The following is a 13,459-nucleotide window of genomic DNA, read 5'->3' on the forward strand; positions in this document are numbered from 1 at the left end:
GATGTCACCGCCACGGAGTCACGAATGGAGGTTGTTGTTGAACTTATTTCGCACCGTCTGCATTCAACCGTGCTAATTGGAGATGCGGGGGAAGGACAAACTAAACATATTTTTTTTATAAGTTAGTTTTTAATCTAGATTTAAAAGTGCATATCACCAGTGGTTTCCTAATATCGTAAAGAAAGCATTTCAGACGGCCGAATAGGACTCGAAATGTCATTCTATTGTTTATTTTATTTTCTTTCTACGTGACTTTACCGAAAGAACCAAAGAGTCATTCCTGCAGTCAAGAAAGCTTCAAATCAAGTTTGGATCGTAATTAGGTTACAAAATTAAGGTATGGAAAAGTTGAACAAGATACAGGGGTGTCTATCGATGTGTAAAGAATGAACGATTCGTTGATTGGGTTTGACGTTTAGGCTCACCAGGTGAGAAGAGCGCAAGACCTGGGTCACCAACATGACAAAAGCGATAGAGTGAAAACATGTACATGTACAACGGTGCAGAAAATAGAAATTATAGCAAAAACAGCCAAACAAAAACGAACACGAAACAAAACTCAACACACTCGCCATTAACACCGCTGAAAAGGAAAACGGATAGTCTGCGAAATGGCCCTTCTTCATATCGCATATAATTTCGATCAATTGTCGCTGGTATAACTCTAACACAATAATAAAAACATTCGCAAAAAAGTTATATTATCATTACATATTTTTAAAATATAACTGACGCTGTTAGCAGGGATATACATATTAATAGCTATATTTCATAATCTTAGCTCTTTCGGTAAAGTCACGTTGAAGGGAAACAATAAAATAATAAAATATATAAAAAACAATAAAAATTCTCACGTTTCGACCATAACACAAAAGCTATATTTCAGTTCACACTGCATTCACTGAATTAAATACATTAAAATCGATGTTCAGAAATGTTTCACTCCGTGTATATATTTACAAATGTACAGAGTTGGGGAAATATATTTATACAGAACGCGGGCGTCTATGTACAGAAGCCGTGACAGTGGGAGAGACATAGGGGCGGGGCCGTGTTGGGAGAGTGGCGTGGGAGGGCGGGGCCACAGTTTGGAGGGGGCGTGGCTACGCCGGAAGGGGGAGGGGCTGGGCAGCGTAGCGTCATTACGTGGGCGGGGCGACTTCACTTCTACGCGATTGGGCTCCCACGACGGCCGCGAGCAGCAGAATCGCGTCTCCAAACTTCAAGATATTTTTGTTTTTCTCAACGCAAGGTAAGAATCTATTTTATACTGGTAGGAACGAAGTTGTAAACTGAGTGTACCAGCCTGCAATAGATTCATGTGTCCGTCCGTCCCCTTTCAATACTTTAACGAAGTGAAATCTCGTGCTGTTCTTAAACATTTACTTATCTTAATTATCGACTTATCTTAATCATTGACTTATCTTAAACATTTACTTATCTTAAACATCGATTTATCTTAAACATCGACTTTTCTTTAAAAATTACTTATCTTGAACATCGACTTATCTTAAACATCGACTTATCTTGAACATCGACTTATCTTAACATCGACTGATCTTAATCATTGACTTATCTAATACATCGACTTGTCTTAAACATCGACTTATCTTAAACATCGACTTATCTTAAACATTTACTTATCTTTAACATCGACTTATCTTAAACATCCACTTATCTTAAACATTTACTTATCTTAAACATTGACTTAAACATCGACTTATCTTAAACATCGACTTATCTTATCTTAAACATCCACTTAAACATCGACTTATCTTAAACATTTACTTATCTTTAACATCGACTTATCTTAAACATCGACTTATCTTAAACATTTACTTATCTTAAACATCCACTTAAACATCGACTTATCTTAAACATCGATTTATTCTTAACCATCGACTTATCTTAAACATCGACTTATTTTAAGCATCGATTCATCTTAAACATCGACATCCCTCCTAGCCACGTGTCCTACCCAAGCGCACTTTTCTTCATAGTTTGGATGCTACAATTTACCTACACTACACTATACACTACACTATACACTACACACTACACTATACGTTATCTGATACTGGTAGGAACGAAGTTGTAAACTGAGTGTACCAGCCTGCAATAGATTAATGTGTCCGTCCGTCCCCTTTCAATACTTTAACGAAGTGAAATCTCGTGCTGTTGGGTGTAATAAAATTGCGCAAAATTCCAATGTTCCTACCAGCCCACCCTGCAGGGACCTGTTTTATTTATTAAGGAAGACATAAAGCTGTTATATAGACCAAAATTACTAGTTTCGAACTGTTTCGGTCGCAACACAAGCGGCCGTCTTCAGGTGAGAATAATTATCTGCTGTTGCGGTTTTATATAGGCACGGGGAGGAGGAGTTTGCCTGTAGGGGTTAGGCACGGGGGGTGGGGGGAGGAGTTTGGCTGTAGGGGTTAGGCACGGGGGGTGGGGGGAGGAGTTTGCCTGTAGGGTTAGGCACGGGGGGGGGGAGTTTGGCTGTAGGGTTAGGCACGGGGGGGGGGGGTTTGCCTGTAGGGGTTAGGCACGGGGGGGGGGGGAGTTTGCCTGTAGGGGTTAGGCACGGGGGGGGGGGGGGGAGTTTGCCTGTAGGGGTTAGGCACGGGGGGGGGGGGAGTTTGGCTGTAGGGGTTAGGCACGGGGGGGGGGAGGAGGAGTTTGGCTGTAGAGGTTCACAGGGGAGAGGGGGAGGGTTTGTGGTGTGCATGGACGGGTGGGGCTGGAGAAATTAGCAAGTAAATTGACTTGTAGTCATCGGACAACAAGACACACGGGTGGGTGAGTGAAAATCATAGCAGTTAAAATATAACGTAGTTGATCACATCCTTCCAATGATTGCTCAATCTGAATCCATCTTCTCTGATTTTCACTCACCCACCCGTGTGTCTTGTTGTCCGATGACTACAAGTCAATTTACTTGCTAATTTCTACAGCCCTACACGTCCATGCACACCACAAACCCTCCCCCTCTCTACAGCCAAACTCCTCCTCCCCGTGCCTATATAAAACCACAACAGCAGATAATTTTTCTCACCTGAAGACGGCCGCTTGTGTTGCGACCGAAACGTCGTGATTTCTTTCATTATTTTTTTTACTATCTACATGACTTTTACCGAAAGAACCAGAGAGTATGGATTCCTGCAGTAACGAAAGCTTCAAATCAAAGATATCAGAATCTTTATTTATGCTGGAGAAATCCGGTGAGCTATGAAGCTCTTTTTCCTGTCTGTACTGCATACCTATGCCTGTGATTTAGCTTTATCACGTGTGTATCACACCTACATAGGTGATGCAGAGAGATGAAATTAGGACACAAACAAGACAAAGACATGTAGGGATATGATATGAGATACGGACAAAATTAAGTCGTACAATTAGATAAAACTAGATACAAATAAGATTTAGAGGTGTAAGGAGTTGTAGCCAAGAGACATAGTATGAATGAGATATATAGGCAAGAAATAACTATAAAAGAGAGTTGACAAAATATCCAAACTTAAGATACCTATTTAGCGATATGAGAGGAGTAGATAAGGGAGAGAAATGTTGTGAACTTGCTGAATGTATGCAAGCAGGAAATAAAGGCTATCATCAAACATGATCAATTCATTGGTGGATGAAGGCCTGATAAGCCTTTACCATCTCCCACAAGTCCTTTGATGCAACAATCCATCTAGTATCTAAAAACGAGCTGATTTCATTGCTCCATCTCCACGGATGTCCTCCTCTTGGGTGTATTTAATGTTCACCCAGAAGTGAAAATGTTACACCACAGGTGGTAGTTTGGCAGCAAGTCGTGTGTGATGTGGTCGAGTGTGGCGACTCCCACCTCTATCAATACGTCTCATTAGGGGGAAAGAGCAGATAGACTACTCTATAGAGATCCCTCTCGTGGAGGCCCTTTCACCATAAGCTGTATGAGCAAGCAATTGCAGGGCTGTACTTACTTACATTTGAAGAGACTGGGTGCAACAATTGTCCAGCACCGTTTGAGCGACTGAAAAAGTCGAACCTATTTAATGAACCCAAGGGGCATGCCGGGTTGAGTTAACCCCATGTGGATTTTTTTTTATTGAAACTAATTTCAATTTAAAGAGTAATGAGGAGTTAGGAAACTACTGTCAAAACGGCCACTTGTACTGATTGCTTGCACTCTTCTGCACCACTCCCTCTTGACCAGATGGCGACAAATCTCCTCAACAATCGCTATGCGGTTTTGGAAAAACTGGGTGAAGGAACATTTGGCCAGGTGTTCAGATGCTGGGACCACAGGAACCACAAGGAGATGGCCCTCAAGATGATTGACTCCACATTAAGGTGAGAGACCAAGTCATGATTGTGCATCACAATCTTCACTGAAAAGTTTTCCTGCAACACAAACTCACGTGTGCCTACCTCGACATGAAGAATTCTATTTTAATGATGATCCTATTTTCGACATTCTCAGAAGTGTTTGTATTTCTTCACGCAGCGTCACGGACGCGGAAGTATATAACGAGGCTGGCTTCCTCAAGATGTTGAGACACAAAAGCATCATCCGGCTTGAGGAAAACTTCGTCGTGGGAGATTACCATTATCTCGTGTTGGACTACATCAAGTAAGAACACTAAGTCCATTACAAGCGTGACACTTACAGGATGTGTAAAACTACAAGCTTGGCAGCTGCTTCATCTCGATCAGTGCTCAATCCTTAGCTATGCTACACTGCATTGTTAAGAAGCAGATGCATTAACCATTTCGTAACCAGTTTGCAAAAAAGAAAACAACTATCTGCAGTCAGCACGTATTCCATGCATTGTTACACCTCGAATGTCTTACCTCACTTTTAGTGTTCTAGGACTTGCCGTGCATGTGTGGATGTGCTGGTGCCTTTGTGCTTGATGCTGTGTTTAATTAACCATCCTGCACTCTGTGTGTTGTGCGTTTTCCGTTGTCAGCGCGGGCAGCCTCTTTGACGTGGTGAACTCGAACGGAGCATTTACTCTGTCCTCCGTCAAGAGATACGCCCGATCCCTGATGGAAGTGCTGGCCTTCCTGAAGAAGAACGGCGTAGTCCATGGGGACCTCAAGCTGGTAAGGGTTTATCATTACATTTCTTTTAGAGGAATTAAGCAGGTCTAAGGGACGCTGCCATGGTGTCATGGGTAGCACACTAGACTTTAAACCCAGAGGGAATCGATTAAATTTGATCTCCCGGCTTGGCAATTGCAACAGTGGACAGGTTCTGAAATCCCAACTCTCCAACCACCCACCCACCCACCACCTCTATACACCCAGAAGGATAAATAAGTACAACACAGTTCATCACAAAGTCACAAGTGGTGGCGTAAAGTGTGGGTATTCCGACCACTTTTGAGACATTTGGCTGTGTATACGAGTAGCCCAAAACCATTTAAGTAGCTCTCTCGACCTACTCAATGATGGAGGCCTTTCTGGAAGTAGAGGGGTGAGCAAATAATTGCAGGCCTGCACCTTTACGGTGATCTTTTAAACATATCGAGCAGTGTATGCGCCTCATGCACCTGTAGCTCTTTGCCACGTGGTGGCCAGTTGAATTCCCATCACAGCTGCCTCATACAGAAGAGCTCTTATCCGTGATCATATTACCTATGACTCCCATTATCCATGGCAGCTGTAGAGTCCACAGAAACACCAATTATCCGTGACCCTATTTTCATTCTTGTACGTAATTATTCAGGTTTTTCTTTTTTTACCATCCTGAATTGCGGAACAACTCCGTTCGCGCCGATGAGAAGAGTCGCCATGTCAATTCTTCCCATTATAAGTGTTTTGTTTTCATGACCAACTTCAGTACAAGATGTTGTATTGGATCATCTTTACGAGAGTTATTGATCCCCCTGCTTCCGACTCGAGAAATAATTCATTTACACTTATAACGTTAGATGTACAGTGCACAAAATGAACGCCATTCTTCCATACAGACAGGAATCATCTTAATGGACTCTCATTTGGTTAAATACAATACAAATAATGCGTCCGTTTTCTTAATTTTTTCAGGAAAACATCTTGGTGAAAGATCACCACACGGCAGCCATCCGATTGGCCGACTTCGGAGGAAGTTTTTTTGAATATGAATTTCGTAAGTTACACTTTATATACATTTATACACATCATCACATTTCTAAATATTCCTACAGATCCTGTTATCTGGAATAATTTTGTGTTTTATATAGCGTCGTTAATGCAAATTGCGTGAACGATGCGGATGTGAACAGGCATCACGCAGTGATGCCTGCGCATGGTAGCTCCACACGAGGTATTAAGGGAATGCTCACAACTCCTTACGACCTCCAATTCACAACCGTGCATTGGGAATGTCCACTTCCGTGTAAAATCACGTCCTGTCATATTCTGTTTGTTGCGGTTGCACCCGACTTAAGAGCCGCATGGCTCACAGGGCTATACCTAATAAATGAAAACTTGAAACTTGAAAACTGTCACATATCATGCAGGACAGGGTGCGAACACATTGGGGATTCTTTTAGTGAAACTATGACTCCTACAGGCCACCTAAGCAATATTGTATTTTTTATTTTTCTCCAGCCGATGATTTCTTTGGGACGCCCGGATACAACGCTCCCGAAGTCTTGCTGGGCCAGCCGTTTGGAACATCAATTGACATGTGGGCTGCCGGGTGCATACTAGCTGAGATATCTGTCGGCAAACGACTGATGTCAATGAGCAGCGAGAGTCAGGAGATCGCTGGCATCACAAAGGTAACATTAATTTTATAATTTTGTATATTTATTAGCGAAAGATTGTGGGTTTAAATCTGGTTAGGGTTTAAATCTGGTTGGGGTTTATTCAGCCCTACAGTGTCGATAAAATGAGTACTACTTTTTTATGGAAGTCGACATTAGTTGTCATAGAGATATATTCACCTGTGACGTATGAATGGAGTTTTACCACTGACTCAGGGCTGCAGCCAGGCTATGATCACTGCCTCAATGCTCATTTGACTTTGAGTACAAATTCAATTTTAAACAGCTTCATGTTACGTGAAATCAAGTGATTACTCAATAATGAATAATTTAATCAATATGATACGAACCATGTATGTAAGTACGTACAGAAAACGCCTCTTAACTTGCCAGTGACATGAGATCAAATGTATCGTTTATTTTCAGATTGTGGGAACACCACCCTTTGAGATGCTGCACGCTGCACCAGACGGTCCTCGGTATTTCTGTGAGTACTGCAAATTTTATTTTTAATATGCGATTAGGTGTTATAACATCACTCGTCTGGCTGCACAATTACGTGAAAGTTGGGTTGTTTCCCCACGTCCTTCACAGCCTTCATTGTACATCACAGCCTTGTGCACATGAATAATATTTTAATGCATGACATCGTTTGCGATTGTACCCACTGCAGACTTCTTTGGGCAACTGACCAAGGAATGTCTGCAGGAGACCCCTCAGTGTTGCCCGCTCAAGGAGTTTCTGAAAACGAGAGACCCATTGTTCCTGGACTTCATCAGCTCCATCCTATGGTGAGTGTCCCACTCTTTGAGTTTCCCTCAACTGTAACAAAATTCCAGTAAATTTCTATATCATAAGGGAATATGCATCCCCTTTGCAATGTACAGCTATCTTGCATCTCTCTGCAGAAGAAACTAGGTAAAGAATGAAAGGGCAAATGCAGTACTGTATCCTCATTTAACGCGCTAATAGATGTTCTGTATTAAGAAAAAATGCATTTAGTGAGGAATTACCGTTTACACATTACAGAGATAAACAAATAAAAACCATGCACATTTGCACATTTTCACTATAAAATTAGCTTGCAGTCATCCCATGGCGAGAAAAAAAAACTGTGATAAGGGTACGTCACCACGTACTATTATATTATTCCGCGCATATACCTAGAATTCCTATACTGCTCAGCCATGCAGCTGAATAAAGTTGTTTGTCATGAACCGCTCAGAAAGCCCGTACCCGAATGGAAGAACTTTACTTTAGCGATAACACATTGTGTACGCACACTTTGAGCGTGGACTTACCATACCTATCTTCACATACCTGCAAACCCTTAGATACTTTATCAAGTGGATGTAAGTTTATTGTATCACTATAATGTGTAATTTGGGTATGTATATTTTGCTGATCTTCTCATCGGTACTTGTCTCTTTGTTTTCAGCTGGAACCCAAATGACCGTCTAACTCCGAAAAGTGCTCTCAAGCACCCATGGATGAGTGCAGCTCCAGCTCCACCACCTGGACTTCACCAGGCACCAGCATGCAAGATCAACTCCCATCTGGCTCCTGCAACCAAGTCCTTCCCTATTCTGGACCCCTACAACATCCCTTCCAAGACAATGGACCCCTACAAATTATGCTGGCTGGATTCGGACCCCAACAACTTCTTCATCCCGGCTCCAGCACCTTGCCACCTTCCCTCAATTCCACAACTTACTTCTCCTGGCCAAATTCCAGTCGAATCATTTTGCAGCAGCTCTTTCGGAGTGGCAATTCCCATTTTGGCCACTAAGGTGTCCACTGCCACTTTCCTTCCATCTCCAGCCGCCGTTGCAGTCCCCTTAATTGAGCCAAGGACTGACGCCTTCCTGGCTTCTGCTTCTGTTGCATTAAGCGCCGGAACCATTTTGGATGTGGAGATGCCTACAGCCACTAGCTCAACATCCACCACAAAATGCAGCATTCAGGTGGAAGATGTGAACACTGCTGTGTCTTCGACAGCATCAATTGCTGACCCCCTCCCAGAGTCGGAGACCAGAATTGATGCGGACATCAAGCCTCTGGATATTGAGGAATTTCATATTTCAATTGAGGCAGTCGATGAGGCGACCCAAAATGGAGCCGAGACGAGCATGGGCTCCATATTGCCTCTGCCTATAAACGCAGACGACACTGTTAACCCTCTCCTGGAGTCCGAGAGCACGGTTAAGGCAGACTCTAAGCCTCACGATGCTGAACAAATGAAAGCCATGGTACAGAGTGACATGGACAGTGCAGAAAAAAATATTGAGGTCCCCAAATCCCAATCACCAACCATCCGCAAGAGATTGCATCGGTTCGGACGCGCTCTTATTAAGTTCGTCTGTTGTTGTGGGGGAAGTGTTGAGGGGGATTAAATGTTTTAATATTGTCAAATATATGGGCAGCCCTCGACTTATCACCTGTTCATAAGTCGAACGGTTTATAAGACGGTCGTCAAAAATGTATTATATTTAAATGCACATAACTCATTGCTATAAATTGTTTTACCGTTTTTAAAAGGGAAACATTGTTAAACTCATAAAAATATTGTACATTTGCATTTTATACTGTAATAAATACTATATTATACATAACATACCAAATAAATGTTGGTAAATAGAAAGAAAAATCAGTTTTAACTTAACTTGCCTTGATTCCCGATGATGCTGGCTTGTTTGTCAGAAGGCGCATAATGGATCCCAACAATTTCACACACAAGGGGGCATGTAAGCGCACTCACACAAAAACATACACGACAACGATCCCCTGTATGGCCTGCCTTCACAGCGTTTATGAAGGTCGCCTTTGACTCAACAGTAGCGATGTTTACACACACCGCACCAGGTACTCATTTGAGGCCGAGTTGACCTAGGAGAGGCCCAGGACCCATTCAGATTATCATCACTGATGTTGGTTGTGAGTGGGAATTAAATGTTTTAATATTGTTAAGTATACTCTGGTTCCTTCGGTAAAGTCACGTTGGTAAAAAGTAAAAAAACAATGAAAACAACTAAATCAAATCACGACGTTTCGGAGGCAACACAAGCTTCCGTCATCAGGTGGAACAGCCACAGTAAAAAATACTATGGTGAGTAGAGAGAGCTATTTGTGACAAGCGATTATAAATGGTAAGAAGGGGGGAGGAGCCAGGGAGGACGGATGCAGGGTAGGGAGGGGGGTGAGTGTTGGGGGACAGAGATTATTGAAGCTCCTGGCCATGGTACTCATGTACAACGGATGGGGGGGGGGGGGGGGCGGCGGGGGGCGGGGGAGAGTGGGATGGGGGACAAATTTGCACGATTGAAACATTGCACGTCAAATTTCCTAGTGATGGTAGTGTGTAAGGCTGGGAGTAAAAGACCGGAGATATGGATATGAATATAAACTCTAAAGCAGCTAAAGTTTTACTTGATTAATAACATCCTTGCAATGAATGCTCAATTTTAAACCATCCTCTTGGTTGAAGTTACGACTATGTTTGTATATCTGGATGGATTCATGGACAAATCTTTGGTGGTATCCAGATGTCTTGCAGAGTACTTTGGTAGCAATGATCAGCCACAGCAGAAGAATTTGTCCTATCGTGTTTCAAATCTGACTTGTGCTCGTGAATGCGGTCAGATACGTTGCTTCGTTTCCCCAATATAGCAATCACCACAAATGCAACTCAGTTTGTAGACACCAGGGTACTGTAAGTCAGAAATGACATCCTTTACGGATGGGATTAGATCACGTATTTTGTGTATTGTACTGAATCGGACCTGGATCTTGTGTTTGTTTAGAATTTTGGAAATATTTTTGGTAACGCCTGCTATGTATGGTAACGTGATGGTTTTGATCGGAATCTCAGGGGGTTGTTTCTCCATGGTAGGTTGTTTCTCCATGGTAGGAGAAACAACTCTGGAAGGTAACCCAGAACTTGGGTTACATACAGAGCATAACTGTGAAACTGTGAGGCATAAATGTTAACTTTACAAACCTTAACCGTTTCTTTGTGCGTCGGTGAAAGTCGGAGGGAATATCGCCCCTCCCTCCAGGTTGTGCACCCAGACAGGGAGGCGCATTCGAGACAATTTATAACATTTGATTGTTTTACTTGTGGGTTTTATGGTAGGAGTATGACAACGGAATATACCGTGGGTGATCCACACAAGAACACACACTGACACACGTACGGACACACATACGGATGCAGATACATACGGACAAATCCTGACACAGCAAAAATCGAAAGAAACCCCGCCTTGTGGGCAGGATCCAAGTGAAGGGATTTTTGGGCATAAAAAGAGGATCCTGAGCATGGAAACCTCAGTTCGACCAGGGGGTCGACTCAGGAGTGAGCTGCGACCAGCGGGTCGGCTCGACTCGTCCGCAGTTCATCGGAACTCAGATGAGTTCGATCGGCTCACCGGAGCCGGCCATCGGGGGCTCGACTCATCGGAGCGGCTCCCCTTCTCATCTGCAGGCGGGCAAGACCCGCTTGACAGCTCAACTCGCCCCTGCGTGGGTCAGCCTCTGCCGATGCGGAGGTCTCTGCTGCCGCCGGGGTGGTGAGGGTCGCTGTTTGGCGACGAGGCTGCGTGCACACCGTGCATCGCCAGCCGAGTGCGCACCCGGGTCAACACTCAACCACCGTGCACGCTGCGAGCGAGCTGTGGCCGCCATCTACCGACCGCGTTCTGAACTGCAGCAGCGTATCGACGACATCCGAATCCGTTCAACACGGTGACCGCCGAATTGACTTATACGTATGACGCGCACCGCCCTCTCACCACACGACAAGCAGGCGTCTGTTTTACACAAAGATCGACTCCGAACACTGACTATTCAAAACAATTCATGTCATTCAAACATACACGGGTCCTTAACCAGAAGCCAACACTCAAGTCTATCGGCCATCAGTGACTGTGAAGGCGTCACATCGAGACCGAGTGACAACCACCCGTCGTTATAAGTATATCCATAGTTGTCCTCTTTACTATTTAGTGGGCTGTACTCTTAATCGCATGAATATTCAACAGATCCATCAATACGAATTGATTTTTGACACCTTCTTCCGTAGAGCCACGCTCTTGTGGGGAAGAGTGTGTCCCACCAGATCCTCATCAGGCGATCTGGTCCACAATCAATTAAAACTTGGTATCAGGTAAGATCTTCAGGGGAAAGGAGCACAGCATCGCATGCCCTTACTCCAAGCCATTATGTAGTCAGATAATCTGCCGATGTATCTGTTGAGATTTGTGCCTTTAAGAATAATAACTGTTTTAATTGTTTTTCTTACCGCCGTATAATCTTTAAAGTACCTTTCGTTCGTAATCGCCGCACGTACACGCGTACTCTACAGAATAATCACCTGTTCTGTGACCCAATGTGCTAACAACGTGATAAGGGTTGCATATGATCTATGATCAATAACGAGTGCGATACTGCGGGGACAATTCAAGTATAATCATTCATTATAAAGTTAAGGTTTTTGTTTAGTATAGCATTTGCAAGTTCTAATAACTCTCTTTCACTAACAACCATCGCTTTATGCGGGGTCCATGTGTTATCAAAGTGAAATCGTACAGTCGTTGATGATACTGTCTTGATACCGTGTGGATACCGTGTTGAAGTTCTGAGATTGAGAGTTCACATACATATTATAGTTAAGGTTTAATTAGAAAATAAATTGATTAATACAGAAGTGGTCGTGTGATTCTTTCCTGAAATTTTTGCGTAAGATCTGTTTCCTGCGATGAGATATGAACTCGGGAACCTAAACTATAAACACACCAATCCACACTCATTAAACTTTAAAGCGAATTATATGAACTTGGCTACCATGCAAAGCGATTTTGATAAAGAAACCCCCTCGCAAATCGAGGAGAGGGAAGGGGAAATACGGACACAAACAGGAAAACAGGAGGCCGACCACCCCGAGGTTAGAGAGAGGCAAAATATTAACCCTAAGTCACCAGGGTATTCTGTACTGATAGAGCGACAAAGGGCGGAGCTGGGGCGAAACGAGCAACATGACATAGACAACTCACCAGAAAGACGCACGCTACGCAAGTACGACCGACATGATGCAGATGACAGAGACAGCTCACTTGGTAGACTCCTTCCACGCAGGCACGACCGACGTGGAATCTATGGCAGGGACTACTCTCCGGAGAAGCACACCTCGCGCAAACATGACCAACCAGTTCCAGATAGCTCAGTCAGCTCACCAGAAAGACGCACGCTACGCAAGTGCGACCGACATGGTGCAGATGACAGAGACAGCTCACTTGGAAAACGCACCTCACGTAAGCATGACCGACGTGGAACCTACAGCAGGGATCACTCTCCAGGAAGGCGTACATCACGCCAACATGACCCATCAGATGCAGATAGCTCAGACAGCTCACCAGAGAAACGCACCTCACGCAAACATGACCAACATAACACGGGTACAAGGGACAGCTCACCAGAGAAATGCACGACACATACAAATTACCAACGCAAAACCACCCGCACCACAAATGACAAACACAGGAATCCCGACAACCATGTAGCACAAGACAAACATAAACACAGCACATCACCTAGCAGCCACCACACACGTAGTAGACGGCGTGAAGGTCAAGGACAAAAACACTCACCACATAGACACAGCTCAAGGAGATCACGCACACCAACCCACAGGCATGGATCACAAGACCCACATAATA

At 43.8% G+C, this 13,459-nt stretch overlaps 1 protein-coding gene across 1 annotated transcript; it reads left to right on the forward strand.

The window, feature by feature from the left end:
* Window positions 1-155: 155 nt before the first annotated feature.
* On the forward strand, window positions 156-9,358 carry LOC142923109 (uncharacterized). Its single transcript, XM_076064036.1, has 9 exons — window positions 156-1,252; window positions 4,205-4,341; window positions 4,496-4,621; window positions 4,962-5,097; window positions 6,043-6,124; window positions 6,589-6,761; window positions 7,173-7,233; window positions 7,420-7,537; window positions 8,185-9,358. Exons 2-9 carry the CDS (start codon window positions 4,205-4,207, stop codon window positions 9,137-9,139), a joined length of 1,788 nt encoding a protein of 595 aa, XP_075920151.1. The 5' UTR covers window positions 156-1,252; the 3' UTR covers window positions 9,140-9,358.
* The last annotated feature ends 4,101 nt before the right edge of the window (window positions 9,359-13,459 follow it).

This window comes from Petromyzon marinus, unplaced genomic scaffold (genome assembly GCF_048934315.1).
Source record: "Petromyzon marinus isolate PM22_M1 ecotype Great Lakes invasive population unplaced genomic scaffold, UKy_Petmar_22M1.pri1.0 PM_Scaffold_29, whole genome shotgun sequence".
Taxonomy (NCBI): Eukaryota; Metazoa; Chordata; class Hyperoartia; order Petromyzontiformes; family Petromyzontidae; genus Petromyzon; species Petromyzon marinus.

What these genes read in the sequence shown, in the direction of transcription:
- LOC142923109 (XM_076064036.1), top strand. Translation starts at nt 4,205, where the DNA reads ATGGCGACAAATCTCCTCAACAATCGCTATGCGGTTTTGGAAAAACTG. An exon ending in ATGATTGACTCCACATTAAG is followed by an intron (nt 4,342 to 4,495) that starts GTGAGAGACCAA and finishes TTCTTCACGCAG; the next exon opens with CGTCACGGACGCGGAAGTAT. An exon ending in CTCGTGTTGGACTACATCAA is followed by an intron (nt 4,622 to 4,961) that starts GTAAGAACACTA and finishes TTCCGTTGTCAG; the next exon opens with CGCGGGCAGCCTCTTTGACG.